Source organism: Psittacula echo, assembly GCF_963264785.1.
Source record: "Psittacula echo genome assembly, chromosome: 17".
Classification (NCBI taxonomy): Eukaryota; Metazoa; Chordata; class Aves; order Psittaciformes; family Psittacidae; genus Psittacula; species Psittacula echo.
Window position 1 is genome coordinate 7,768,585 of NC_137753.1, and position 27,063 is coordinate 7,795,647.

Genomic DNA, 27,063 nt, shown 5'->3' on the forward strand with positions numbered 1-27,063 from the left:
GCCCCGGCGCGGCCATGGCGCGTTGAGCGGCGGCCACGGCCCCTACCCCGCAGCCGGGCCGGGGCCGGGCCGGGCCAACCGGCAGCACGGAGCCGGCCGGCGGGGCACGGCGGCGGCGGGGCGGCGAGAGGGCCCGGCGCGGAGGGCGGCACTTGGCCTCCGCCGGGCGGGCGAGGCGGAGGGCGGGCGGCAGCGCCATGGAGCCGGCTGAGGTGAAGGACCGCATCCTGGAGAACATCTCCCTCTCCGTCAAGAAGGTGAGCGGCGGGGCCCGGCGTGCGGCTGCGAGGCCATGGAGGCACCTTCCCCCGGCTCCGAGTGGGGCCGTGGGGCTGAGGCCCCCCCTTTGCTATGGCCGCGGGGTTGGAGACACCCCTTGGCCGCCCCTCTGATGGCGTTGTGGGGTTGGGGACACCCCTGGGGACTCCTCCGCCCTGGGGGATCCCTGGGTTCTGCCGCTGCCGGAGATGTGGGGCTGGGGACAGCCTGGGGACACCCAGATACGTGGGGCTGAAGGTCAGTGCCTTGGGGCCCACCCGCAGATCGCAGAGATAGGGGCCTGGGGACACCCTAGGACACTGGGGGATGCTTTGGGACAGGAGCGTGGGGTCATGGACACCCCTGCCAAAGGCTAGGGAAACCTTTAGGGATGGAGGCATCCTCAGTGCTGGTGCCATGGGGCACCCCAGAGGCACCCCTGGGAGTGCGGGCTCACCCCCGGCGCACCCTGCCAGAGGGTCACTGCCGGGGTCACCCCTGGGAGCTGCTGTTGGGATATCCTGGGGTTCCCCCTGGGGTTCCCCCTTGTCTGTGGGTTTCTGTCTCCTGTGGACAGGGCTGTGGGGGTGCCGCTGGGTTCCCTTTTCCTTTTCACTGAGGGGAGATCTGGATGAGTCCAGCCTGAAAGCCCCTTCCAAGAGGTGCTCCCTCCAGCCAGGGATGTGCCTTGGAGGGCAGGACCTGGAATCTTTTCCCCATGGACACAGGGGACGTGTGGTTCATACCCATGGGTTGGGCTGCGCCCTCAAAACAAGGGCTCTGAAGATGTGTGCTGTCGTACTCCATCATACCCTGTCCTGCTGCTTGCCCCTCATTCCTCCTTGCCCCTCTGCATCTGCTGCTGGTGAGAGCGTTTGGTAGAGCCCATCCCTTTGGTGGGAAGTGTCTGCATGCACGGAGGGGACCAGGGCACTGGAGTCTCTTTGAGTGGTTGTAGGGGCACGCTGGAAGGTCTGAGTTGGAGCACGTGTCCTGCCTGATCCACGTGTGAGCTCCAGCATTCCTGGAGAAGGGATTCAAGCTCTGTTGGGGGAGGTAAAGGGGGGGTCTTGTTTGTTTTCATCCCAAGTTTTTGGATCAGGGAAGTTTCTCTGGACTTGCTGACATTTGTGTGGTTGTTGGGTTTCTGCTGCCTTATGGAAAAGGAGTTTACCTGTGGTCTGCAGTGTGTCCTGACACGGGTTTCATCCATGAGAATTTGCCTTTATGAAGACCATCACCAGTGAATTCCCAGCACCGTTATGAAAGGGATGGCCTGACATTGCCTCTGGGATGCAGGATGGATGTGCAATGTGCAAACCTCTGCCAGCTGCCTTCTTTTCTTCCATGGGTGACTCTGCCTCCTGGTCTCTCACCTTTCTGTCCTCTGAAAACTCAGGATGCTCTTTCATCTACCTGGAAATCAGTGAACGTTCAGCCTGCTCCGAGCTCTGTTACAGTGCTCTGCAGAGCTACTGCCTCAGTTTCCCCTTCTGTATAAAACATACTAGTAGCATATAGGATTCGTTGCACATCACTTCCTTACATTCAGAAAATCCTTGGAGGATCCCTGTTGGAAATGCTATAAAACCAGCGTGTTGTTTATTTTGATGATCACTGTACTTGAACAGGACTCCACAGCTACAGCTCTGCCAGCACTCCTCTGCCTCGATCCCTGCAGCTCCTGCTTTGGTCCAGTGGTGAAGAGGGATCGGGGGGTTTTCCAGTCCTGCCTCTTTGGCTTTCTTCTTCAGAGCAAGGAAACTCAGGGAAATGCAGGAACCTCTGTGAAACTTCATGCTGATGGACTTCCTTACCCCATCCCAGTGGAACTCAAGCACATGGTGAAAGTCCAGTGCTGGCACATCCCTGGTTTTACCCCTAGGATGCAGATCTTCCTCAGGGACACTGCCCCCCTTCAGCTCTGGAGCCACTGATTTTTTGCAGCACTTGCCTCTGAGCTCAGCCCCCAAGACCCTGGTATTTCTCTGTTCACTCCATGTCACTGGGAGCAGTAAGGCAGTAGGTGAGCGGAGCAGGTACACACACGTGCTGGGAAATCCTGTTCTCGTTCATCCTCCTCTCCCTTCCTCTGGGTCCCTCTTGAGTAACTCCTTGTGGCTGGGATTGCACCATGGGGCATGGAAGAGGTTTCAAGAGTATCTCTGCTCTCATTTCAGAAGCTTCCTCACTGTGTAGGTTGCTCACTCCTTACTTTCACCACTGTTACAGGTTGGAGTGGTGGAGCGGAGGGTTTGGATGTGTTTGTGGTGATGGTCACACCTCTCCACACCACTTTTTGGCTGGATGATAATAGGGTTTTCTCTCCTCAGTTTCAGACTCAGAGGAGTTTGTGGACTCTCAGCCTGTGGGCTCCAAGTTAGATGTTACTTTAGAAGTCAGCCAGGACTAACCCCACCTCGAGACTGGTTAAACTGGGACAAACCCCCACTGAAGGCTGAGGTTCCCGGTTATGGTGCCAGGCTTTGAGTAGCAGCCACATTAAAAATGCCTCGAGTGAGTGGCCCAGGGAAAGCCATCCAGACACGTGTCAGCTTCCCTCTGCCTCAGACAGGGAAGGCAGTGAGCAGCAGGGTCTGTGCCACAGAGCCCTGCGGCTGTGACTTTACCTGAGTGCAGCTTCAGTTTCCACAGGGTGCTTCTGAATTCAGGAGTGGACTCAGAGCACAAGCACTGGGTGAGTTCTGTATGCATCAACAGCAGCAAAAGTGCTTTCATTCCAAGTGAACCCCTCGAGCCTCAGTAACCAGGACTGTTTCTCTCTTATTTTCCTAGAAATAGCTGAGGGATGGAACCCAGCTAGAAAAGGTTGGGTCACAAATCTGCTTGGAGAGGGAAGTTACAAACCTGAGGGGGTCTCTGTGTGGTACCCAAGACCTGGACCATTCCTGTACTTCACCTGTACCTCAGAGATCAGTGCTAATGGCGCTGTTGACTGTAGAGGTGCGAGAGCAGAGGTCTGAGATCAGGACTCTGCGAAGAGAGAGGCAAAACATCCAATTTGGACAAAATCTGCCCCTCCACCTGGAGACCTGTCAGAGGCTTCTGCTTTTGGTTTCAGGAGAGGTCAGGAAGCATTAGCACTGGTGAGGGGGGTCCCTGCATCAATTCCAACATGCATCCAAGGACATTGTGAGCATGGTGTTGATTTCCCATCCAGAGCTTGTCCTCTCTGGCAGATGTAAGTCAATTCAGAGGGTTTTGCTTTCTGCACGCATGGACAGTGGTGCTGAGGGCTCATTCCTTTTGCCTTGTGACTGCTTCTGTTCCCCTTTCCCATCCAGTGCTCCCTCACGCTGCTTCCTGCCCTGGGCTGTGCTCCACCACAAGTTACTGTGCAAATTGGTGCCTAACCCTTAAGGTTTTTAAAGGATTAGGGCTTTATTGAGGCAGAAGGCTGGAGATGGACATGTTATGACTCAGTGTGGATTCACCCCGTTCTGTGCATCCTCTCCCTTGTTCATTCAAGTGCTTGTTTTCTTCTAGGAGATGCTACTGTGCGTGGCAGCAGTTGGGTGAGAGCTGCCTCCTGGTGCCTCCCACCTGAAATTTTACCTTGATAAGCATGTGAGAAATGCCAACAGCTTCATACCCATCCCTGGCCAACCATCTCCTGATAGCTAGAACCTATCACAATGACCTGGTCCATGCTAAAGCTGGCAGTGTAAATGTTTTGTATTCTAGAGAGGTTTACTGCTGTCCTGCCTGTGATTAGGTAGGGAAAATACGAAGTCCTCAAACAATGCTTATTGTTGGCAACTCAGGAGCTCAATATAAGATCAGAAGAGATCAGAATCCAGGATTTTGGGGCTCTTCTCTGTTTTTCAGGCGTTCCTACTGGCTTTGAAGGAGACACATTCCCATGAACCCCAGAGCAGCTGATCCCTGGTGCATGCCAATCAGGTGGAGCTATGGTTTTTGCTGATGTTGCAGTTCTTGCCAAAAGCCCTGGCTCTGCTCCGTTTGTGCATGACTTTGGGAAGGTTTCCACTTCCCTCCCAGTGAATTAATGCTGTGCCTTCTTTGCCTGTCTCCGGCTCAGATTTGTGCCATTGAAATGCCTTTGCAGTCTGCCCTGCTCCCTGAGCAACACCTGTGCAACATCTCTGCTTCTCCTCCATGGTGAGGGAGGATAGATTTGGGGATGGTTTAGTGCCCCCATGTCCTGGAGAGGAGCAGGTAGCGCTGGAATGGGGCATCCCTCCTCAAATCTCATAGGGAATGTGCTCACCTCTGGCTGGGTGCCATGACACAGAGGTAGCAATTCTGGAGATGTGAAAATAGCCAAGCAGTGACTTGTCTCCTGCTTCCTGCTGAGGGGCACCTCGCTGGCTCTCAGACCACAGGGGGTTTATCTCTGCCAGGGTGTTTCCCCTCGCTCGTGTTTGCTCCAGGCCACATCCGTTGTTGCTGAGGGGAGCACATAGCAGGGATTAACTTCAGAAGTCCTGCCATGCCCCTTCACCACATGTACCAGGTTTGCAAGCTGCCTGAAGCCAGCAGCAACCTCACACAGCTCAGAAGTCAGCCATGAAGACACAAGGATCTCTCAGGCGCATTAAGAAGCCTATGAACGCTTGCAGCTCCTACACTGTGTATTTTGATGGTTCTCCAGGAGCTTTGCCACTATCTGATGAGGGAATGAAGCCATTTGCTGTGGTTCTGCTGAGAGCACAGCTGTGTATTCCCTGAGTTGCTTAAGGATTTCAAAGTTTCTCTCTTTGGAAATTCCTGTTGCCTCATCCTGGGACAGGTCTGGTGATGATACGAGGTTCATCACCCACACTTGCAAGGGGATTAGATTCTGCAGGTACCTAAAGTGATGTTTGTCTCATACCCAGGGGAGGCACTTCTCAAAATGAGCTCTGTTTCTGTTGGTGGACAAGGCTATGATAGCCTTTTGGGGAGAAAACATCCCACTTGTTTTACCACTAACACGAAGCCTTTCACTGGAGAGCAGCTGGTTTAGGAGGCTGAATTTTGGCAGGGGGTTTATACAAGGAGCTGAAGCAATGCCTCTGAGCCTCTCTGCCTCTGATTGCACAACTGCTGTTGAGTGATTTCAGCTTTCCCCACTGCTGATAACCTGGTCCAAGAGGAGTAACTGAAATAACTGCAGAGATTTATAGCAGCAAATGCCCAGGGTGTAAGTAAACAGCAGCTCTCTGGAGAGCAGCACCTTTACAAGGACTTGCAGGGCACAAACAAGAGGAGCAGGATGCTCCCTGTGACTTGGAAGCGTCACCACTGGAAAAGATCCTGTCCTTTGCTGAGCCATGCATGGGTCCAGCCTGGTGCAGGGTTTGCTGCTTAGAAGTAATGAAGGAAAGCCCTGGAAAGACCTTGGGGCTGTGGGAACTGAAGAGTGTACATGTCCCATGAGGTGACAGCCTTCCTGGTGCTGGATTGCAAACGCTTCAGAGCTCTGTCTCCAGGCACGAAGCATCTTTGCTGTGGGTTTCAGCTTCACCTGTTTCAGGCTCCTGTCTGTGCATATTACGAGCACACTCTGTTTCTCTCCAGACTGCTACAGCATCACTTTTGGTGCCTTCAACATGCTGACACTGAGTGTGATGATGTATTTCATTGGGAAAGCCACAAGATCCAGATGTCCTGAATCCGGGATGGACACTGGGCACTGAGACCTGCTCTGGTTTGGAAGCTTGTTGTAAGAAATGTTGAGTCAGATCATGTATGCAAGCTCCAAAATATGCTGCTGGAGCTGAAGCTTTAGGGTTTGTGTTCTATGAGTGTGCAAGAGAGGATAACATCCCTGCCTCAAAATTCAGCCTGCTTTTAGGGAAGACCAGAAGGTTTCCAGGCAGAGTAGTTCGGCCTCCTCTTTGTGCACTTGCCATTGTATGGTTGTACTCCCCTGAGCAGGTATGAGGGTGCTTTCTCTCATATATGTGTCTGTCCTATCCCTTCCCATTGCCACTTCCCTTGGGGTTGAGCTGCCGTCGCTTGCCTGGGACAAGTTCAATAACCCACCACCTTTTTTGGTGCTCCCTGGAGATCCAGGCTTGCTCCTGAGGGTGCAGCCCCAGACTGAGGGCCCAGAGCTGGTTCTTAATCAGCAGGTTTTTAATCACTTTGTTAGCTTTGCAGGCTGCCTTCAGAGGAAACCATATGGGCTTGCCCTTGCAGAGAGTTCTATGTGTGCAGTGTGGTAGGTAACATGCCACCATCCTTGTCCAGTTGGTGGAAGAATCAGGTCCTGGGAGCAGGCTTTGGGGTTTGGGTCTTGTTCGCATCTCCAGCTGCCTGCCTGGATGGCTTAGGAAATACTGCCCTCAAAGAAAACCCCTACCTGGTAGCTTGGAGAAGGTGTCTTTCAGCTGCTGGGGAAGATGGTGAGAGAACAAGAGCTGAGGCAGAGAAAAGGCTTCTGTTAGGTTTTGGCTGCCCACTTGCTGCACTGTGGTTACTGCTTTTGTTTTGCATTCCTACAGCAGCCCATGTGCTGTGGGTTTCAAAGCACCCCTTGCCTTCCCCATGCAGCAAGCACAGTGCTTGGGGACATGAAGGAATGCAGGGGGTGGGGGGTTACTTTTATTTTGCCATGTCTGTCCTGTCAGGGACAAGCAGAACAAGGGAGAAGAAGTTGGTGTCAGAAAACTGCTGGTGAAACATCTGCAGGCCGGATTTATGGAGTGGAGATGGAGATTCGGTTGGGTTGTGGCCAGCCGTGATCAGGGTAAGGAGGCTCTGTATTTCGATAAGGTTTTAGAAACTCTGGAATGATTTCAAAGGAGCACCATGAGAATGACTGGATTTGGGGAATGGACTTCACAGCGTGTTTGTTGGCATCCCTTGCAACACAGGAGCTCTGTGAATGGGCCTGGCGAGCTTCACACGCTGAGAACCGGTACAATTAAGAGGTTCTAAAGTTGTGCAAGGAATGATCCTTTCTGGTGCGTGCCAGCACAGGGTGTGGTGGTCATTGCACAAAGTCAAGTCAGCTCGTGATGGATAAACAGCAATTAAAGCCACCTTCTCCTCAATGGGAGTGAGGTGGGATGGAAGGAGCACAAGCCTGGTGCTCCCCCCCTGCAAACCAGCTCTGTTCCCTTTGGACAAGCACCCTCTGCTCTGCTTCCCTCTCAGGAGTGTTTAATTCACCTGCCTTGAGTGTTTGGGCTTTCGTAACCAGGTCACCCAGGCAGGTTTGTCCCACAGTGCAGGGACCCAGATGGCTGCAGCGTGCTCTGGGTGTCAGATGCCTCCTGCACGCCAACAAGTGCTTATTTTGGCCACAGGAATGTCTATAAATAGCCCCGGGACAGGGCTCAAGGCATTCACCAATGCCCCACATGAGTCCATGTCTGAGCCAGCCTTCAACCCTTCCCTCTGGATTTGGAGCACAGAGGAGAGGAGGGAAAAAGCATCTCTCTGGACAACCCAGTGGTGACCAGTGTCACGTTTGGGTCATGTTTTTAACCTGGTTCCTTGCTTCCATCCTGATTCTCCCTGGTTCCAGCCTGGCTCACTGCCCAGGCATAGCAGGGAGCTGCTTTGTGGATGCTTCATAAGGTTTGGTCACCACCTCCCAAACAGGTCCATCTGCTGTAACTGGGGAGAGGTTGGTTTCAAATTGTTCATTTGTGGTTTATAGTGATTTAGATGCCGCATGGAAATGCCTTTTTGTCAGGGTACTGCCACATGGCTCCTGCCTTTGCTGCACAGTCAGGATCCACCAAGATGCTCGTGGTCATAGTTCCTACAAATTTCCAGCTAGGTGGATCTGGAGCAGGCCAGCTCCAGGCCTGTTCTGAGAAATGGTGCAAGTGGATTTTGTTCCCCAAGTGGGACAGCTGTTTCACTTCACCTTTCCTCTTCATCCTTCTTCCCAAGCCAAAAATGCCTCCCCATCAACTTTGGCAATTCTCAGCCTCTCCCCACCCTCGCTGTAGGGATGACTCAACCCAGGAGACCCTGAGGCTTCTTCTGTCTTGTTTCCTCCCTGGACACGTGGTGGCTTGGCAGGGATTTGTCTGGCCAAACTCATTCTGGGGCTATTGCAAGCTGTGCACATCCTTTGCTGGGCTGTAAGCTGTTGGATGATTGGATGCTGGAAACAGCACTGTCTCTTGACACAGCACCGTATAGGAATGTGGCAGCACAACTTAGTTCCTATGGATAGGACGAGCCCGTAGTGCACATCCCTGTGACTGACAACTCCTAAAATGCCATGACTTAGAGTGTCCAGATCCAGATCTGAAACTGCTGTGTGTGGCTCCCCTTGCAGGGTCCCATATGCACAGGGCTGGTGTGACCCCGTGATTGAGCAAACCAGTCACACCAGCTCGTCCTTTGCCTCCTGACGTTGCAGAGGGACAGACTTGAGTCTTTTGGGGTAGGTTTGCTGTGGACATCGCTATGGGGCTGGGTTTTCCAACAGCCTCCCCAGGAAGAGGGTGCAGTGCAGGGGTAGCTGGTTTGTGTGGAGCAGGAGGCTGCGTGCTTCTGGCAGAGCAGCTAAAAGTGACAGCAAGCCTTAATATAACACAGAGTGAGCCCTTCAAACCCTAGATCCCTTCATGGGGGAGATTGGGCTTTTCAAGGGAAGAGAAATCTGGTTTTTAGGAATTCCTGGTTGCATCTCAGTGTTTGGAGATGTTGAGATGAGACAGTCAGGGCTTGCTAATGGGCTGCATCCTCTGATGAAGGGAGCAGGTCGGTCTGTGTAGCAATTAAGAGGGTTGGGAGCTGTGAACTGGCTGGCAGAAGGACTGTAACAAAGATGTAAGTTATTTTGGGGGAAGGAAGGAAAGGAAAAAGAGGAAATGTTTCTATTTGCTCATCTCTTTTGCTGCTCGGGCTCGAAGTGTCTCTGTCACGGGGAGTTCCTGTAGTCGGTGGTACAGACAGGCTCCAAGTTCCTCGAGGATGCCTTCGCCAAGCTGTGTGCTGAGGGCCTGCTTGGGTTTAGTGTAAGCTAGTGGAGGGCCTGGTTTAGTTTTGTTTCCTCCTTGCTGTCCTCAAACCAGCACAGAGCCTGGAGAAGCACCCAGGACAGGATGAGGGTGCCCAAGCTATCTGCAGAGGCAACGGCCTGGTTGGGACAAGCCAGGAATTGCTGCTTCAAATCCTGCCTGTATGGCAGGGGCTTTGCTTCCTGCCTCAGTTTCCCCAAAAGTGGGATATTTTAGTGAGCTCCAGGGAGAGCATCCCCTGGAGTTTAATCTATCCATCACTTGAGGGATACAGCTCTGAAATATGACTTTGTTTCTTCCTCTGCTGTCCTTGCTACAGCTGCAGGTAGCTCCTGAAATGGATCTTGAATAGTGGGATTTTAGGGCATTCTCTTCCCTGCTTGTGTCTGGGCTGCCTGTTGATAGTGTACATCCTCTGGGACAGTTCCCTCCCAGGAAGGGGTAAGAGCTGCTGAGCTGCAATGCTTCGGGTCTCACCTGGATGTTGTGAGAATGTCTGTGCATCACCAGCGCACCCAGTGGCTCTGCAACTAAAACACTGCTGCCTGTTTCCTTCCACAGGGGATTTACCTTCTGGATTAGTTGGGACGGGGCAGGTTCATGTGCACTGTGCGATGGGATGTGGGAATTTGGCCATGATTCTTCGGGCTCAGCAGTTCTTTCCCACGTAAGGGCTGGGACCAGCTCCATGCAGGAACACGCCTGGCTCTCCCATCTTACCTAAGAGCTCCAGAGCAATTCACCCTTCAAGCAGGGAGGGTGTTGGAGTTAGATCTATTCCTGTTTTCAAGAGTGTTGTTGGGAACAGTTTTCCAGGGGCCATGAGGTGTTCTCTGTCCCCTGGATAACTTTTACATGAAGACTGGATGGTGTTTCTGAAGCAGCTTCTCTGCCTCCAGTAATAATTGAAGAGGAGAAAGCAGTTTTTTGGGGACAGATCGGACTCGACCAGCACAAGTTGTTGTTTTTTCAATCTACCATGAAACTGGTGAGGTTTGGCAAAGATGCATCAGGTCACTAAAACACTGTACTTGTGGCTGATGTGTTGTTGTGTTTCAGCTGTCACCAGCCAGACAAATAAAGGTGGTGTATAGAGCTGAGATTACATCCCTTGTGAGTAATCTCCCTGCCTGAATGCCAAGTATGTGTGAGACGGGGACCTAAATAGATCTGTAAGCTGTAGGGGCAGGAGGAGGCCGGTGGGTCAGCTGGGAAGGGATATAGGATTTGGGGGTAAGGGGATTTCTAGGATTTCTAGCAGCAGCTTTTTTCTGCTTTTGCAGCAGCACATGGCTCTGTCTGTATCCAGTGCCTTCTGCACCCTCTGAGTCCCCGTGCTGTGTGGCCAGGCAATTCCTATCAGCCTGTGTTTGAAAGTCCGGGGCAGCTCTCAGCTGCCTGGCATCAGTACCCAGCATCGTGATGCTCCCTCAGGCCACCTTCAGCAAGAAAACCTCTGTCTCTTCTCAGGATGCTGAGAATTCACACAGATTTAGCTGCTGGACTTGGAGCATCTTTTTTACCTGGAAGCAACGTCTCTCCCCAACCAGGTTTTTCCCATAGCAAGACCCTGAGACTGAGGAGGGGACTTGTCCATGCAGGGCCAAAAACAGAGCTCAGAGCTCTGAGTTATTTCTGTTCTGAACTGCTTTGTGCTGGCTGCACCACTGCAGAAGAATCACCGAAACCCCACTGAAGCGTTGGCTGTAAAGGGGCAGGTTGTGCAGCACAGCAGGTTCTGAACCTGCTCAGCACACAGGGAAGTTGGTTGTGCAGCCACAGCCATGCTGCTGGCCTGTCTCTGAAATGTGGATGAGTCTTTATGGGTGAGGTTCTCCCTATGAGTTACTGCCTTTAGGGTACTCTTAAACCCAATTGCTACACCCTGTAAGTAACCTGCATCAAAGTTTAGCTAGCTGAGGGATTAAAGAAAGCTAGTTAATGCCGCTTGTGAGTGTGTTGGCATCTCCATCTGCCTCCTCAGTGGGCTGTAGAAGGGTGTTTCAGCCATCTCATCTCTTCCTTTTGCAGCTGCAGAGCTACTTTGCTGCCTGTGAAGATGAGACACCGGCCATCAGGAACCATGACAAGGTCCTGCAGCGTCTCTGTGAACATCTGGACCATGCTCTGCTCTATGGGTAACTGCGGAGCTGCTGGGGTGCTTTTCACCCAGTGTGTAGCCTCAGTATGGGGAAGCCATTTGGGCAGTCATTGGGGCAGAGGTAACAAAGCCCTTCCTTAACCTTCCTCTGGGTTTCTTTCTTCTTCCAGCCTGCAAGATCTTTCTTCAGGCTACTGGGTGCTGGTCGTTCACTTCACCCGCCGAGAAGCCATCAAACAGATAGAGGTGCTTCAGCATGTGGCCACCAACCTGGGGCGCAGTAAGTGCTCACAGACACTGCCCTGGCTCTGAGGGCAAATAGGTCTGGGCACATCTGACAGGAGGCCCAGGCAGATTGTGCTGATGTGGTCGAGGGCTGGGGCTGCAGCAGAGTGAGGGAGGCAGCAGGAGGCAGCTCAGGGCCAAGGAGGTGGGAGTCCTGCCTTAACCGTATGCACCGTGCCTCAGGATCAGGTGCCTGATGCTGCTTCTCCCCTGCTGCAAGTTGTCTGTAGTGGATGTTTGGGACCATCGAGGCTGCTTTTGACACAGGACGGTGCCCAGAGACCTCCTCTCTGCCTGATTATCCCAACACCCTTCGTCTCCCAAGCCTGTACTGGTGAGAGCGGAGCTGAGCACAGACTCCCCCATCACCTCTCTGCACCAGAATGTGTGTAATGTCTCAGACTGCTCCTGTGCTGATTCAGAGTGATTCTTCCTCCATCTCTCCTGTCTCCTGATCCCTGGAGATGCCCGCAGGGCTCCCATCTTGCTAGAGACACACAGTTGTGTGTCTGCTTCTCAACCAGCTACCACACAGGCTCTTATTCCCATTCCCACTCCAAATCACAAATCTGCCCCTTCACTTCCCACTGGCATTTTTCACCCAGATTCTCCCAGTGGTCAGTTGCTTCCCTGGAATGATACGAATGTGAATGGATGATCTGACATGTTTTAACTGATTTGTGGTTATTTCTGGCCTTGCTTCACTTCTCAGGTATTTCTCCACAAATGAATCTCTCTGCTGCTTTGTTTTCAGGCCGGGCATGGCTGTACTTAGCCCTCAATGAGAACTCTTTGGAGAGCTATTTGAGGCTGTTCCAGGAAAACCTAAGCCTGCTGCACAAGTACTATGTCAAGTGAGTATCCCAGCTCCTTGTCTGGGCATTGGTGGGCATCCCTTCTCAGAAGCCAGCCCTAATATGTCAGTGGGGAACAAGCAGTTGATCAGGGTCTGATTTTTCCTTTGTGGGTTTTGCATGATTAATTTAAAGGTCCCAGTTGCGAGCACTCTGTCCTATAAGAGAGCCTACAAGCGTCTCTCCTAGTGACTGCTTTTCCTGCATGTTGCAGATGTACTGCTTATATTCTTCCATGTTTTCCAAAGAGCTGCTGAGCTCTTGGGACCCAGCTCTGGTAGACACCTGGAAATCTGCCTGTAGCCTGGTTGGGGACAGCACACAGTGAATGTGTGACTGCTCCGAGCTGCACACATCTGCCCCTAAGCTTTGACACCGCTCTTAGGAGGCAGACACAGGGTCACAGCTCCAGGGCAGTTTATAGGGCAGCTCAGAGACACACCACCAAGAAAACAGAAGGGCATTTGTAGCTGTTTCTTCTCTTTCTCACATCTCTAAAGGTCTTTTGTTCAATCCATGCTGCAGGAACGCCCTGGTTTGCAGTCATGATCATCTGACCTTGTTCTTAACACTGGTGTCTGGGCTGGAGTTCATCCGCTTTGACTTGGATCTGGTGAGTGTTTTACCTGCTTCTCTCTGCTCTGGGAGCAGGTATGGGGGCAGGGGGAGGCCTGGGTGTGACAGGTCCCACTGCTTGCTCCAGGTTGTACCATCTTGTTGGCCTACAGCTGAGAACGTGAAGGTGCCACTTTTAGGAAAGGCTTTAGGCTGGGGTCTTTGGAGATCCAGCAGTGGGATTTATCCCTATTGCTCTGCACAGTTCAGGAGAGGAACAAGGCAGCTGCAGGGCAGCGTGGTGGGGGTAGAGGAGCTGAGCTCTGCAAGTGTGGCACAAAATGCTGGAGTCCCTCCAGGTGAGCACAAAGCCACCGGCAAACCCTTGGAGTCGCAGTGGAGCCACTGGGTTTCCTCTGAAAGGCAGAAACAGGCACTCAGAGGACGTTCAAGGACAGTCCCATCATTTCAACTGCTAATAACTGTGTGGTGACTCAGAGCCTGACTCACCCCGTGCTCTCTTCTCTGCAGGATGCTCCTTACCTGGATCTAGCCCCGTACATGCCAGATTACTACAAGCCTCAGTACCTGCTAGACTTTGAGGACCGTCTGCCCAGCTCCGTGCATGGCTCGGACAGCTTGTCCCTCAACTCCTTCAACTCGGTCACCTCCACCAACCTGGAATGGGATGACAGTGCCATTGCTCCATCCAGTGAAGGTCAGTGGTTGTGTGGAGATGGGATGTGCTCTCACATCCCCTTTGGCTGAGCTGTCAGACTGGATGAGGCAGTAAATGATGGGCTAGAAAAGACCAAAGCAAGAGATCCAGAAGTTAGGCTGTGAGTGTCTCCTGCCTTGCCTTGGGAGGTGCTGGGACTTAGACTGTGGACAGCACCTTTGCCTCAGACTGGGAGAGAAGGACTTTCCCTGCTTGTCACCTCAGGCCACCTCTCCATCCTGCAGCTGTTTTAGCAAGAACTGGAGAAATTTGCCCGTGGAAAATTTGCCCATGGAAAGCCAAGCCCATATCTGAATGTGCCTTCCAGTTCAGAGCAGGCCCACAGGGCTGCAGAGGACCTTTTTTAACTACTTGTTTTGCAGTCCAGAGACCCACATATGATGGAGGTGGTGGGGAATAGCTTCCAGGGACTTGTCTCCATGTCTGCAGTCTGAGGAAAAGGCAGCCAGTGGGCTCAGAGGTGCTGGTTTTCCCTCTTTATGCATCTTAACTTGAGCAGCATGATAAGTTGTCCTGCTCATCCCCTCATCCCTATTGGAGGGGGCTGGATGTTGTTCCTGATGCAAAGAAGAGATGTACTTTGTGCCTATGCCCTTAACCAGGCTCAGGCTGGAGCAGGGAGCTCTTGCCCTGCATGAAGCATGTTCACATGAAGGGGCAGCTCCAAAATACATTAGCCCGGTTCCCTTTTTGATGTCAGTCTGGACAAAGCAAGACCAAGGGATTCTGGAAGGAATAGATGGGGTGATGAGTGCTGTGAACAGGGTGCAGTGAATTCAGGACTGAGTCCACATACGAATGGGTTCCCTGTGAGACAAGAGTCCCCCAGTTGCCTTTTATGCGTACGATAGAAACAGCAGACATTAAAGATGCTGGGAAGGAACAGCCTGGGATGGGTGTTAGCATCCTTTAGCAAAGGACTTTGAAGGACAGCGCTGGTTTGGACTCACCCATGACATCTGCACTTGTGCTGTAAGTGTGGAAGGCTTTGCTTCCCAGGACTTCCCATGCCAAACCTCCAGCATCCCAGATGGAGAAAACATGAGAAGCCTTGCAATGAAAGTCTCAGGAAGAAGCTTCTCTGTCCCCAAGGGTTTGACATAAGCAGCAGTTTTAGTTCTTGCAGCATGCCCTGGGCTTGTACTCCTGTTTCTCCCTCAGCAGAACATGTCTTGGTGCAAGCAAGTCTCCTGCCTGTTCCTATTGACTGGGCAAGAGGTGTCACTTGGGTTAGGCCACACTCTCTAGCCCCTGTGGTGGATGGAAGCTTAATGCTCATGAGAAGAGGGGTTTAGAGTAGAGATCCAAGAGATTTTGGAGCTAGATTTTGGATTTGGCATCATCACAAGCCCTTGTGCCCGGGCAGCGGTTGTGATCTGTGTCTCAGTTTCCCTGTGCATAGAAGGGTTCAGTGGTGATACAGAAATCCTCTGTGGAAGGACCAGGACAGAGGGGGTGCCTGAGCCCAGGCAGTGCCACTGTTCCTCCTGCTCAGAGGAACTGAACTTCAGTAACTGTTTCACTGCTCATCATTTCAACAGGAGCATCTCCCTACCCTGTGAGTGTAGGTGGAGTTGGGGGTTTTAGGATCAGTGGACAAGTTTTTCCCTTTAATCACACTTTGCAAACATTAATGAGTCAAACATCACAGTATCTATGGGAGGTAGGTGTGAGGAGGGAAAACTGAGGCACAGATTGACTAAATTGCTTCCCAGAAGGGATCCCAGCCATGACATGACCATGTTTCTGTTTTAGCTTTCCTTCATCCCTCGCTGGTAGCTCCCATAACACAGACATCCCACAGGAACAACCAGTGGTGCAGCTGGTTTCCATTTGCATCCATGTTCCCTAACTATTTTCTCATGAGTTTCAGATACCAGTGGAAAATTGTTTTGTTTCTCTCCTTTCCCATCTCCCTCCCCAGATCCCCCTCACACTCTCCCCTGTCCCTTCTCCCTCCCCACTACTTGCATTTTCTAATCTTGAGTTTTATCCCTCATTTTTGTAGATTATGATTTTGGAGATGTCTTTCCAGCAATGCAGACCATGCCCAGCAGAGACTGGGAAGGTGGGACATACTCATCTGTTACAACCTTTTGGTTTTCTCTCTGCATTGCTGCCACCTGAAGCTTGCTGCATGCTTCCCAGTTCAGTTCTTTAACAAGCAACCACCGCATCTTGATGGAATTCAGTAGAGGCAGAAAGGAGCAGAAAAGGTCCCCCAAGGTGGGAGGTTGTGTGTCTCATTTGTGAGGCCACGTGCAAAGCTTTCCCCGGCTCCTGGTGCATGCAGGCACGCTCATCTGGTGTGTATCCGGGAGCAGAGGGATGTTTTCCTGCCTCTGATGATGCCTCTGTGTCTTCTAGACCAGGTTACAAAAGAAGAGCTTCAAAATCAGTGCCCAAAATGAGTGTGACATGCCAGCTGACCTTCCTGTAGATCTCCTCTTTGGGATAAAGCATGCAGGGTGCTGATGGAAAAGCTGATCCAATCATTGATTTCCTGAAAGCCCTGGAAAGCAGCTGAATTAATTCTGCTTTCTTTAACTGGGGGCCTTTTGCAGGGATTGGTTTGGGAGGTTTTGTTTCCCTTGCACCCTGCTGTGCTGTGTCAAAACAGCTTTTGAAGCCACAACATCCAGCACGTGGCTCTGCTCAGTTTGGGTCTCTATGCTTCTTTTTATTTTACCACTTTTAAACCCAATTTGTCAGCTATGTCTGGCCTTTATGCACAAGAGCATGTGCCCATTTTAGAGGAACTTGTTCTCCTTCCTCCACATGCACTCCCTGTGCATATCCTTTACATATCACAGGAGTAGGAGATTTCTCTGCTTTACCCCTGGAGGAAATACACCCATGCTCTGTCCTTTGCAGCTGAAAGTCGGATGGAGCCTTGGGTCCAAATTGCCTTGGCTGGTACCACCTCATTATTTGGGGAAAGTCTGCCTGAATTCCATGTGGATTGCTCTTGGGCTCTAACACGCTCCTTCTCATCCTTTTTCTTACCACATGGCGATGGTTTAATGCGTCCCTGAAGCTTGAGTGTCCATGTAGAGGGTACAAACCACGTTCCCAAACCCAACACCCAGCAAACAGCTTAACTGTGAGTGTTGGTTGCAGGCTGGGAGAAGCCAATGGATGCTGGGGGCAGATCCCTCTGGCTTTTGTGTGAGCTTCCCTGTGCAGGTCCTGGTTGCAAGGTGGTGCCAGTGGGAGCCACCACAGCTCTGGCATGGGCGAGCCGAGCAAACCTTGGCTATAGCAAAGCTTCCATTATAACCTCTGCCAGTTTAGTGTCCTGATGCGTTCCTTGCTCTTTGTACACAGAGCTAGAAGGATTAGGTTAAGAAGGTTAAGAAAATTGGGGCAGATCCCTGTTGTCAACACATTTTGGGGTAAAATTCTGTATTTTGGGGTAGAATTCTGTATTTTGGTCAAAGATTGTTTTGTCTCAACAGAACCAGCAAGTGACATTCATTCTGGTGACGCAGGCTTGAAGCCTGGGGCTGAAATAGCTTTTGAATGGTTTATTTCCCCTTTACCATGGGATTTACATCCCCTGATGGAGTTTCACACCCCCAATGCTTGGGGCAGGCATTTCAGCAGGAGCAAAGCAGTGTTTTGAAATCAGCCATCACACAAGTGCCTTCATCAGATGTTTAGAAGAGGTTTCATTTTCTTACTCAAACCCTGTGCCCCGAACCAGTCTGTAGGGCTGTGGTTTCCTTCAGACAGGGTCTCCCTGCCTAGCAAGAGGTTTCTACCTGGCTTTGGATATGAAGGGTGCTGGGGAAGAGAAGGGCATGGATAACCTTCCCTTAACCATGACTTTGTGGATGGATAACTCTGAGCATGACTCCTGTAGCCCTTCTCCACTGCTCCTTTTCCCTCTGAAGACTAACACGGGTGAAGCTGGTTGTGCTATGACCTGTTTGTGCAGCCTGCTGTCCTCAGACCCTGTGAATGCTGTGTCTTGCCCTCCAGCACACTTCCAGCTCCCTGTGTATGTCTCATGCAAGCAGCCGGCTCCGTAAGGATCACTGCTCTATGGGTTGGCTCCATTCCTGCCCTTCTACTCAGTGAGCATCTTCCTAAGACCCCATTGCAGAGGAGAAGCAGCAGTGTGGGGCAGCAGCTTCGTTGGCTCACTGGCATCTTCCTAAGGAGCACCATGGCCCCAAGACCCCTCCAGTTCCTTCTCAAGGATGCTACTTCTTAATCCAGCTGCTGGCTCCCGGGGACCAAGCTGTTATTTCCAGCTAAATGTCTAAATCCCAGCTTAATGTCTGTGTTGTCTAAATTGCAGTGGGTGCAAGGCACAGAGTGATGCTGGTGGCACGCTGGCCTCTGTCCCTCCTCACAAGCAGCCTGCTGCCTGCAGCAATCTCTGAACTAAGCGGGTGTGACAGTGCTCTTGCGGGTGCCTGGGATGGTGTCACTGCCAGCACTGTGGTGACCATGTAATGCCCCAAGCCCCCGCTTTGCTTGATGTGACTTGATCTGGTGCCTGAGCTGACGTTAATCCAGCTCTTCCCTTCTTGTCTTTGCAGATGGAGACCTCACAGACACGCTGAGCTGCCCGCGCTCCACTGCCTCGGAGGCGAACGGCAGCAAAGGCTCCATGAAGAGCCCAACGCAGCGCCACAACCCCTTCAATGAGGAGAAATCGGATGTGACATCCTCCACTGAGACCACACCGGTGCACACGGCTTCCCGGGAGAAGGCAGAAGCCACCCCTGAAGGGACGGACCAGTCTGAGAGCTGCACGGAGCTGGAGGTCATCAGGTAGGGACAGAGCTGCCTGGCCTGGAAACGTGGCTCTGAGTGTCATCTGTCACCACAGGTTGATGATGTGCCACCCGTTCTAGCCCAATGGAGACCGCATCTGTGGGGTAGCCTTTATACAATCCTGAGAAGGTGGTTTTATACCTCTAAACACCAACTGATGCCCTGTAGGTGTCAACAGAGCTGGTCCCTGGGGTCTGTAGAGCTACAGGCTGGCTCAACAGAAACACCTTTGCCTGACACTATCAGAGAGCTCAGAGGAAGGCGGGAGCTTTTAGTTGTGGTTTTCTCCAGCTGGTGGCAGGTTTGCAGCAACTCCAGGTCTCAGATCTTCTCTCCTGTCCTTCCTCTTGTTTGTCAATGAGTTGTGGCTAAACCTGTCGAGGGAGATGCCTCCTGCATCCTGTGTTTGACTCTTCCAGAGGAGGTCCCCAGGGGACCCTTGGAGCCTTTAACCCAGACAGAGCTCAAGGCTCTGTCTGCTTACAGCCCAGGACGGGGGCACCCCAGAACCAGCCCAGCAGGCCTGTGCTTTGTTCTCACACCCTGTTCTTCCTGAGAGGAGCTGGGTTATGGCGCAGGCACACCAGAAGGGAAGCACTGCACTCCCCAACCAAGAGTGGCCTGGCAGCACTTTGGTGGCCATGGGAGGCCCGAACACTTCCACAGTTGGAATCCCAGAGTGCCATTCCCTCCAGCCTGCATCTCCCTCTTCTGGCAGGCAGGGAAATGGCATTCCCATGTCCTCTTGAAACCTCCCTTCCCAGCATCTTGCTCTCAGACAGGGATTTCTCCCACCTCAATTTAGTTCCACGTCCATTTGTGATCCCCTTCACAGTCAAAGGAAGGCCAAGATGCTGCATCTGGCAGCTGGAGCCTCTGTTCTTTTTGGATGGGTAGGAAACGGTGTCCATAGCCCACTTCTTTTGTGGCTGGCATGGACACGGAGCTCTGTGTGGCTACAGTGTTCTCTGCAATAGGGAAAGTTGCAAAGGAAGGTTGCTGGGAAAGACCTTTAGACTGGAGCTGAGGAACAATTCCTTCCCCACAGGAGGGTGCTCAGGCATTGGAACAGGCTGCCCAGCGCACGGCTGGAGTCACCGTCCCTGCAAGTGTTCACACACTGTGGAGATGAGGCCTCAGTGCCATGGGTTAGTGGTGGGGGAACAGTTGGACTTGATGTTCTTAAAGGTCTTTTCCAACCTGGTTGATCCTAAGGTTCTATGGAAGGGATCCCTCTCTAGACCACAAAAGCCTAAGCAGGCGCAGAGGAGGAACATCTCTCCTTGTCTCTCACCACGCAGGTTGGCCAAGAAGAAGAAAACGGGCAAGAAGAAGAAAGCAAAGCACGAGGAGCCCGTGAACACCCCAGCGCCCGCAGCGCCCGAGGCCAGCGGCGACAGCGGCGTCAACGGGCTGAGCGACAGAGAGGACCCTCCGAGAGGTGACGGCCCCGGCACTGAGCCCAGCCCCGGCGGGCAGGAGGAGGGTGCTGAGCACTCTGCCCTCGGCCAGCTGGCGCTGCACATCCCCGAGATGAAGGACACATCCATGGAGAGCGTGGGGCAGCCGCTGAGCAAGGTGATGGACAGGCTCAACGGGCAGCTGGACCCCGGCGGTGCCTGGACCGTGCCCCTCGAGCCCCCCGGGCAGTCCTTTCGGACTGGCACGCCAGGGGAGACCCCCGATGGATCGTCCTCTGGCGACTTTAGTGAGGGGATTTCAGCCCCCATGGACTTCTACCGCTTTACCATCGAGAGTCCAAACGCTGCTGCACCAGGTGGTGGCCACCATGACGCTCCAGGGCCTGGCCAACCGCCACATGTTTCTGGTAGCCCTGAGGCTCCTGAAGAAGAAAGCAGAGAAGGAGAAACAGTTGGGGCAGTAGAGGAGTCTGGAGGGGCGAGTGATGAACCCCAGACTGGCCAAACAGACACCATCGAGCCCCAGGCTCTCTGTGAGCCCAAGAAGGAGCAGCCCAGCCCTTCCCCAAGCAGCGCTGAGGACTCTGGCGTGGAGGAAGGACAGGGCAGCCCCTCAGAGCTGACCCATCCCTCTGAGTTCAGGTGAGGCTGGATTTGCTCAGCAGGGAGAGCATCTTCCAACCAATCTTGAGCTCAAGCTGTCACTTTTCCCTTTGTCTTCGGTTTGGGGGGCAAAGCCCATCCTTTTCCAGGATGAAGAGGAGGCACAAGGGGTCAGGAGGGAAAGGTTCTGGGGGGCAGAAGGTTCCCAAATCAAGGACAAGATCAGTAAGGAAGGGGATTGTCCTTCCTGGACTCATCCAGCCCCATGACTATGTCCATCCTCTCCTGTCTCTCTTCTCAGAGTGGATAACAACCATCTCCTCCTGCTGATGATCCATGTCTTTCGGGAGAATGAGGAACAGTTGTTCAGGGTAAGGTGGCCACCAGTGATCTCCCCCAAGGGACCAGCTCTGTGCCTGCATCCACTGAGAGCTCTTTTCCCTCCACACAGATGATCCGGATGAGCACTGGGCACATGGAGGGGAACCTGCAGCTGATCTACGTCCTGCTGACGGATTGCTACGTGTACCTGATCCGGAAAGGTATATCCCATCCTGACAGCCTCTGCTCGGCTGCAGGGAGGGAGGCTTGCCCATAAATGAGGGTACCATAGCTCAGTACCTTCCCTGCCAGCCTCTGCCAGCTCCTTTGTGTCCCCAGGAGCAGTGGCACAGTAGGGAGCTCAGGTTGACTTGTCCCCCGGGCAGCCCTGGGACACGTGGCCCACAGCTCCGTGCTGCCTGGGGCACAGCTTGGTTTGCGGGTCCATCACTGCTGCTGAGCAGCAGCCCGGATCCAGGCAGCACTGGGCTCCTCTGCCCCACTTCATGTGGCTCTTTGTGTCTGTGCCAGGGGCTGCGGAGAAGCCGTACATGGTGGAGGAGGCTGTTTCCTACAATGAGCTGGACTACATTTCGGTGAGTGCAGCCCCCAGGGAAAGGAGCAAGAGGTGGGTTGGGGTCAGTCCTCACCTCTGTGGCTGTGGGGGTGTCAGGAGCATCACAGTGGGGTGTTTTTGTGGGTGCTCTGTCCATGGGGAGTGTTTTGACCAATGAGTCTTTGAGATTGGGAGAGTTGGAAGTGATCCTTCCTCAAGGCTGAGAACATTGGGGCTGTTCAGCCTGGAAAAGAGAAGCTGCATGGAGACCTCAGAGCAGCTTCCAGTGTCTGAAGGGGGCTACAAGGATGCTGGAGAGGGACTCTTCATCAGGGACTGTAGTGACAGGACAAGGGGTGATGGGTTCAAACTGAAACAGGGGAAGTTCAGGTTGGAGATAAGGCAGAAGCTCTTCCCTGTGAGGGTGCTGAGGCGCTGGCCCAGGGTGCCCAGAGAAGCTGTGGCTGCCCCATCCCTGGCAGTGCTCAAGGCCAGGTTGGACACAGGGGCTTGGAGCAAGCTGCTCCAGTGGAAGGGGTCCCTGCCCGTGGCAGGGGTTGGAGCTGGAAGAGCTTTAAGGTCCCTTCCAACCCAAACCATTCAATGGTTCTAAATCCCACCTCTGCGGGTGCCCAGCTCGCTTGTATCTTCACATGGGCAGCAGAGCAACTGCTGCCCTTCTCCCATGGGGCCAGAAGGCAGGTTCAGCCCTGCTTTGTTGCTGCTCATCTCCCTCCTGGCTTCCTGAACCCGTCCTATGTGGCACAGGTTGGGCTGGATCAGCAGACGGTGACTCTGGTGTGCACCAACCGGAGGAAGCAGTTCCTGCTTGACACCGCGGACGTGGCTCTCACCGAGTAAGCAGGGAGCGGGCGGTGAACTGTGGTGCTTGCTCCTGGGTGACTTGGGGCATGCAGGAGACTGGTGACAGCCCTTCAACAACAAAGTCCTGCCATCAGTGGGGGTTTGGGGTTTGGTTTGATGCCACCAGCTAAACCCTGCAGGCAACTGGGAATGCCTTGAGCATGGATAAGCCTGAAGTGTCTTCACTTGGATGTACACAGCAGTCAGTCTGTCCCTCAGGCTGACAGCCTCGGGGCTCTGGGCCATGCAGACTGTGTGTTCTTTGTGTCCCTCTGGATGAGTAGGGACAAGGTCTTGAGTTTCAAGGCATGTCCCCAGGTCTGTCTGCATGTTGCCAGCTCAGGGAGGTGATCTCTTTAGGGCCTGGATCTGTGTTGGGATGAGTGTCCATCTCCCACCCTCACCCATCCCCTTCCTGGAGTTCAGACTTTGCACCCTTGGTCCGTAGGTTGATTTTGGGATCCTTTGGTCTGGAAAACCAGAGGCTCACATTGAAGGGAAGTGCCTGTGGCATCAGAGCGTGTGAGGGAGATGAAGCCTCTCTGCCCCAGCCTCATCAGAGATCTCTCTCTCTCTCCCTCTCAGATTCTTCCTGCTCTCCTTGAAGTCAGCCATGATCAAAGGGTGCCGGGAGCCACCGTACCCCAGTATCCTCACAGATGCCACCATGGAGAAACTGGCACTTGCAAAGTTTGTGGCCCAGGAGTCCAAGTGCGAGGTGAGTTTGGACCTTGCAGCCATCGCTACACGGGAGATTCCCATGGGAGATTCCCTCCCATTGACTTTTCCTCCTGATTCCTGCAGGCCTGCAATGTGGTTGTGCGTTTCTATGGCCTTGTCCACTGGGAAGACCCCATGGACGAGGCGCTGGGACCTGCCAGCAACAGCTACACCTCCACTGAAAACGCAGTCACCAAGGATGGCATCCTACACTACAAGGCCGGGACCTCCTACCTGGGCAAGGAGCAGTGGAAGACCTGCTTCGTGGTGCTCAGGTTGGTGCCAGGGCTGTGGGTCAGGACTGGGGTCAGCCAGGGCTCATTGAAGAAGGTGCTGGGACCAGTTTGCTGCCCAGGAGCTGTTTGGGTGATGGCGAGGACTCATCTTGTCAGCTGGGAGGATGAAACCACCAGTTGTGGCTGCCCAGCAGCAGGAATGCAACCCCATGGGGCTGCATGGGTGGAGGGCAGGGCAGGAGTGGCAGTGGGACCGGAGGCAGAGGGTGTGCAGTTGCCAGAGCTGAGCTGACTCCAGTTCCCATCTCTTTCATCTTCCCAACTGGCAGCAATGGGATCTTGTACCAGTACCCGGACCGCACAGATGTCACCCCTCTGCTCTCCATCAACATGGGGTAAGCAGCTGGCAGGATGTGGCACCCAGACCCAGTGGGGATCAGGAGCTCCTTGGGGTGTTCAGAGAGGTGTTTCGGGGCACATCACAAGCCAGACCGTGCTGCAGCACTCCCTGCTTGCTTGTGGCTGGGTGCAGATGCCTGTTTGCTCAGGCTCCGGCACAAGCAGTTGGAGATGGGCTCATTTCCTCCTGCGCTTTGCACACCCTTTGATGGGGAACTGGCCTCTGAAGGGCTGATGGAACCCTCCACTGCTCTCAACTCCAGCTCTACACAACGTGCAGAGAGCAGGGCTGTCCTTGGAGCAACCTCAGGGGATCTCTGCTGTGGGGAACAGGCGCTGCACAGCACCGGGAGGGCAGGCGGAGGCTGCTTTGAGGCCGCCCCGGCACTGATCTCCATCCTCCCCCTCTCTCCCAGCGGTGAGCAGTGCGGGGGATGCCGGCGCTCCAACACCACCGACCGGCCCCACTCCTTCCAGGTGATCCTGACGGACCGGCCCTCCCTGGAGCTGAGCGCCGACAACGAGGAGGACATGGCCGACTGGATGCAGTACTTCTGCCAGGCTGTCTCCAAAGGGGTGAGCCGGGGACAGGCCCCAAGTGTGGGTGCATCAACACCCTCCATCGCCCAGAGCCGCTCTGGGGCACAGCTCTGCCAATGTGGAGCTGCCCAGGGGTATCTGGCAGGGATGGAGGAGGCAGTTTTCTCTCTACTCAGAAGGGTTTTCCCCATGAAGTACCCTATGGAGACACATCTCCTTCATACCAGATTTAAACCCCCCTTTTCCCACCCCATGCAGGTGATCCCCCAGGGTGTTGCCCCCACGCCGTGTGTCCCATGCTGCCTCGTGCTGACAGATGAGAAGGCTTTCACATGCCATGAGGACTGCCAGACAAGCTTCTTCCGCTCGCTGGGCACCATGGAGCTCACGGACATCACCGCTGTCTCCACGGAGGCGGGCAAGGAGTACTGTATCCTGGTGAGCGTGGTGCTGTGGGAATGGCTCTCCCAGGGCTGGGCGAGGACCCCAGTGGTAACACCCGGCTTTTATCTTGGTGTTCAGGAGTTTGCTCAGGACAGCAAGCAGTTCCTGCCCCCCTGGGTCCTCTATTTTAGTTGCACTACAGAACTGGAGAGGTTTCTCTCGGCACTGAACGCTGCTTGGAGGAACATCTACCAGGTGAGTGGGTGAGGCTGCGGCACACTCTTCCTCTGGTGAGGAAGGGCCAACAGGACCCTCTGAGGAAGGTGGGGTGGAATTTTCCATGTGGGGTGAATCCAGCTTCCCCACAAAGGGCAGGAGAGGCAGAGAGTGTCCATAGAACCATGGGATATGGGATTCGGAGCCCAAATCCTGTGGCAAGACGGGCTATGAGCATCCAGAGCCAGTGAGGGGAATAACCTGGTTCAGCCCCGTCCCCTTCTGTCACCTGTATTTATGACACAGCGACTTTAGCATCTGGTTTTGGGGTGGTTTGACACCAAGGGCTGGGGTCTATTCCCCTCCTGACTGCCCCACACGGGTGTTTCAGGTTGACCTCCTGCACAAAGCCATTCTGGATGCTGCCATCAAGAAGAAATGCGAGGATGCTCAGAGCCTCATCGACAGCGCGTGGCAGCGCAGTGACAGCCTCTGCCGTGGGCGAGCGGAGCGGGACCCCTGGTGCTAACCCTGCCCGGGGGGAGGACGGATGCCGGGGGCCCATTTTGGGAGAGCAGGGTCTGTATCCAGCTGCCCCACAGCCAGCCGGCTCCCCAAACCCTCCTGCCATCGCTCGCTCCCCACCAGGATCGTGCCTGCAGGCATGGACACTGCACCCCGTCCCCACCATGCTGGGGACGTCCAGCACGTTTTGGGGAGCAACTGGATGCTTCTCCATGCAGGAGGCAAGGCTGAGCCTGGCCGCTTTCCCTGTCCAGCCGTGCAGACATCCAGTGACCGCAGGGCAAAATCATTTGCCTTTCATGGAATGATATCCCCCCAATAGTGTGGGAGAGGGATAGGCTGGGGACGAGCATCCCCCATCGCAGCAGGGAGCAGAGGACTTGTTCATTTTAGAACAGGGATGGGGCATGGAGGCGGAGAAAGGAACACACATCGCTGCCGTGCATGTTTTCTCCTGGCTAATGCAATCACCGAGTGCAGCACCGCTTCACCTCCTGGATCACCCCGTGCTGGGCTTCCAGACATCACCAAACCACTCCCCAGCCTGTCCATGAGGTTTGAGGCTAAAGGAAGAAGGAGCAGGGCCAAAAATCAGCCTTAAATCCTCCCAGCATGGTTTTAGACGATCTCAGAAGCCGGTTTGAGGTTTGGATGCTGGCCCCATGTGCTGGGGGAGAGAAGAGAGTGAGTCCCGTGTTCTTCAGGTGTTCTAAGGGACGTTGTCACAAGGCTGTCACCAACCACATCCCCATCTCAACTCACTGCACCCGAGGCCAGTGAGGACCCAGACCCGTCTCTGCTTGTCCCCTACAGCGAGCCCTTGGGGCACAACCCCAGCTTTTAAATGATAATAATGATTCAGAGACCTTCTGTAATATATGTTCATGGGGCCTTTTTGGGGAGGAAACGTACGTGACTGAATGTGTATGTACATACATCCGCTTCCTTCCCCCCTCCCCAAATAAATACTCAGTCAGATCCCAGCACCGAGGGCTGCTCTTCCTCCTCCTCCCGTCCTCAGCTTCGCTTTGGGGCAGGGAGAAGCAATGGTTTTAGGATAGAGAGATGAGGATGGTGAACCTTGTGGCGTTAACCCTAAATTATCCATCCTGATCTGGGATCCAGGAGGTAGTCCCAGTCTAGACACGGAAATTAACAGCCACAGGGCCAGCCCCCAGCATCCCATAAATCCTCCCTTGCCTTTTGGGAGCCAAGGTGGGGAGGGTTGGGAGGATTTTGAGGATGGGGTTTCATTCCCCACCATCCCCAGTGATCCCTGAAGCAGATTGTCCCAAAGATGGGAATGTGGGGGACAGATGGACAACAGCGGCCGCCCCCTCCCGTTGCTTTTTGTCCTTGGAAGCTCATTTCAAGCCACTGCGATGGCTCCCAGAGGGTCAGGAATGGGGGGATGAGGAGGGTGAGAGCCCCCCCCGGACCGCAGCCACCAGCGCCGCGAGTTGGCCGCTGCTGAGCCCGCACCGGGGGGAGCCGACCCCCCCCCCCCCCCGCGGCTTTTATCCCTTCGCTTTTCCGCAGAAAGGGCCTTTTTTTCCCTGTCGGGAATCGCCAGGTCACGTGAGACGAGGACGCCCGGCCGGGATTTGGGATTTGGCGGGGGGGGGGGCACGCACACCCCCCCAGGCCTGACCTTTGCCCCATATCCCTACCCCAAATTGGGGGTGGCTCCGGTTGGGGGGGGTTGGTTCGCAGGAGGCGGCGCTCGCTCCCCTCCGTGCTC

General features: G+C 54.0%; 1 protein-coding gene across 3 annotated transcripts; it reads left to right on the forward strand.

The window, feature by feature from the left end:
• PLEKHM2 (pleckstrin homology and RUN domain containing M2) lies at positions 1–26,295 on the forward strand. 3 transcript variants are annotated; one of them, XM_080631211.1, is made up of 20 exons: positions 4–257; positions 11,247–11,353; positions 11,487–11,596; positions 12,356–12,455; positions 12,981–13,068; positions 13,542–13,728; positions 15,758–15,817; positions 18,300–18,534; positions 19,839–20,600; positions 20,863–20,932; positions 21,013–21,103; positions 21,414–21,478; positions 22,207–22,295; positions 22,888–23,020; positions 23,107–23,297; positions 23,588–23,653; positions 24,074–24,233; positions 24,456–24,635; positions 24,720–24,836; positions 25,189–26,295. In XM_080631211.1, the coding sequence occupies exons 1-20, from the start codon at positions 198–200 to the stop codon at positions 25,324–25,326; spliced, it is 3,009 nt and encodes a 1,002-aa protein (XP_080487337.1). In that variant the 5' UTR covers positions 4–197; the 3' UTR covers positions 25,327–26,295. The 3 variants fall into 3 exon arrangements, with proteins under 3 accessions (XP_080487339.1, XP_080487338.1, XP_080487337.1); XM_080631213.1 differs by lacking the exon at positions 23,588–23,653 and having other exon boundaries at positions 1–257; XM_080631212.1 differs by lacking the exon at positions 15,758–15,817 and having other exon boundaries at positions 3–257.
• Positions 26,296–27,063: the final 768 nt, after the last annotated feature.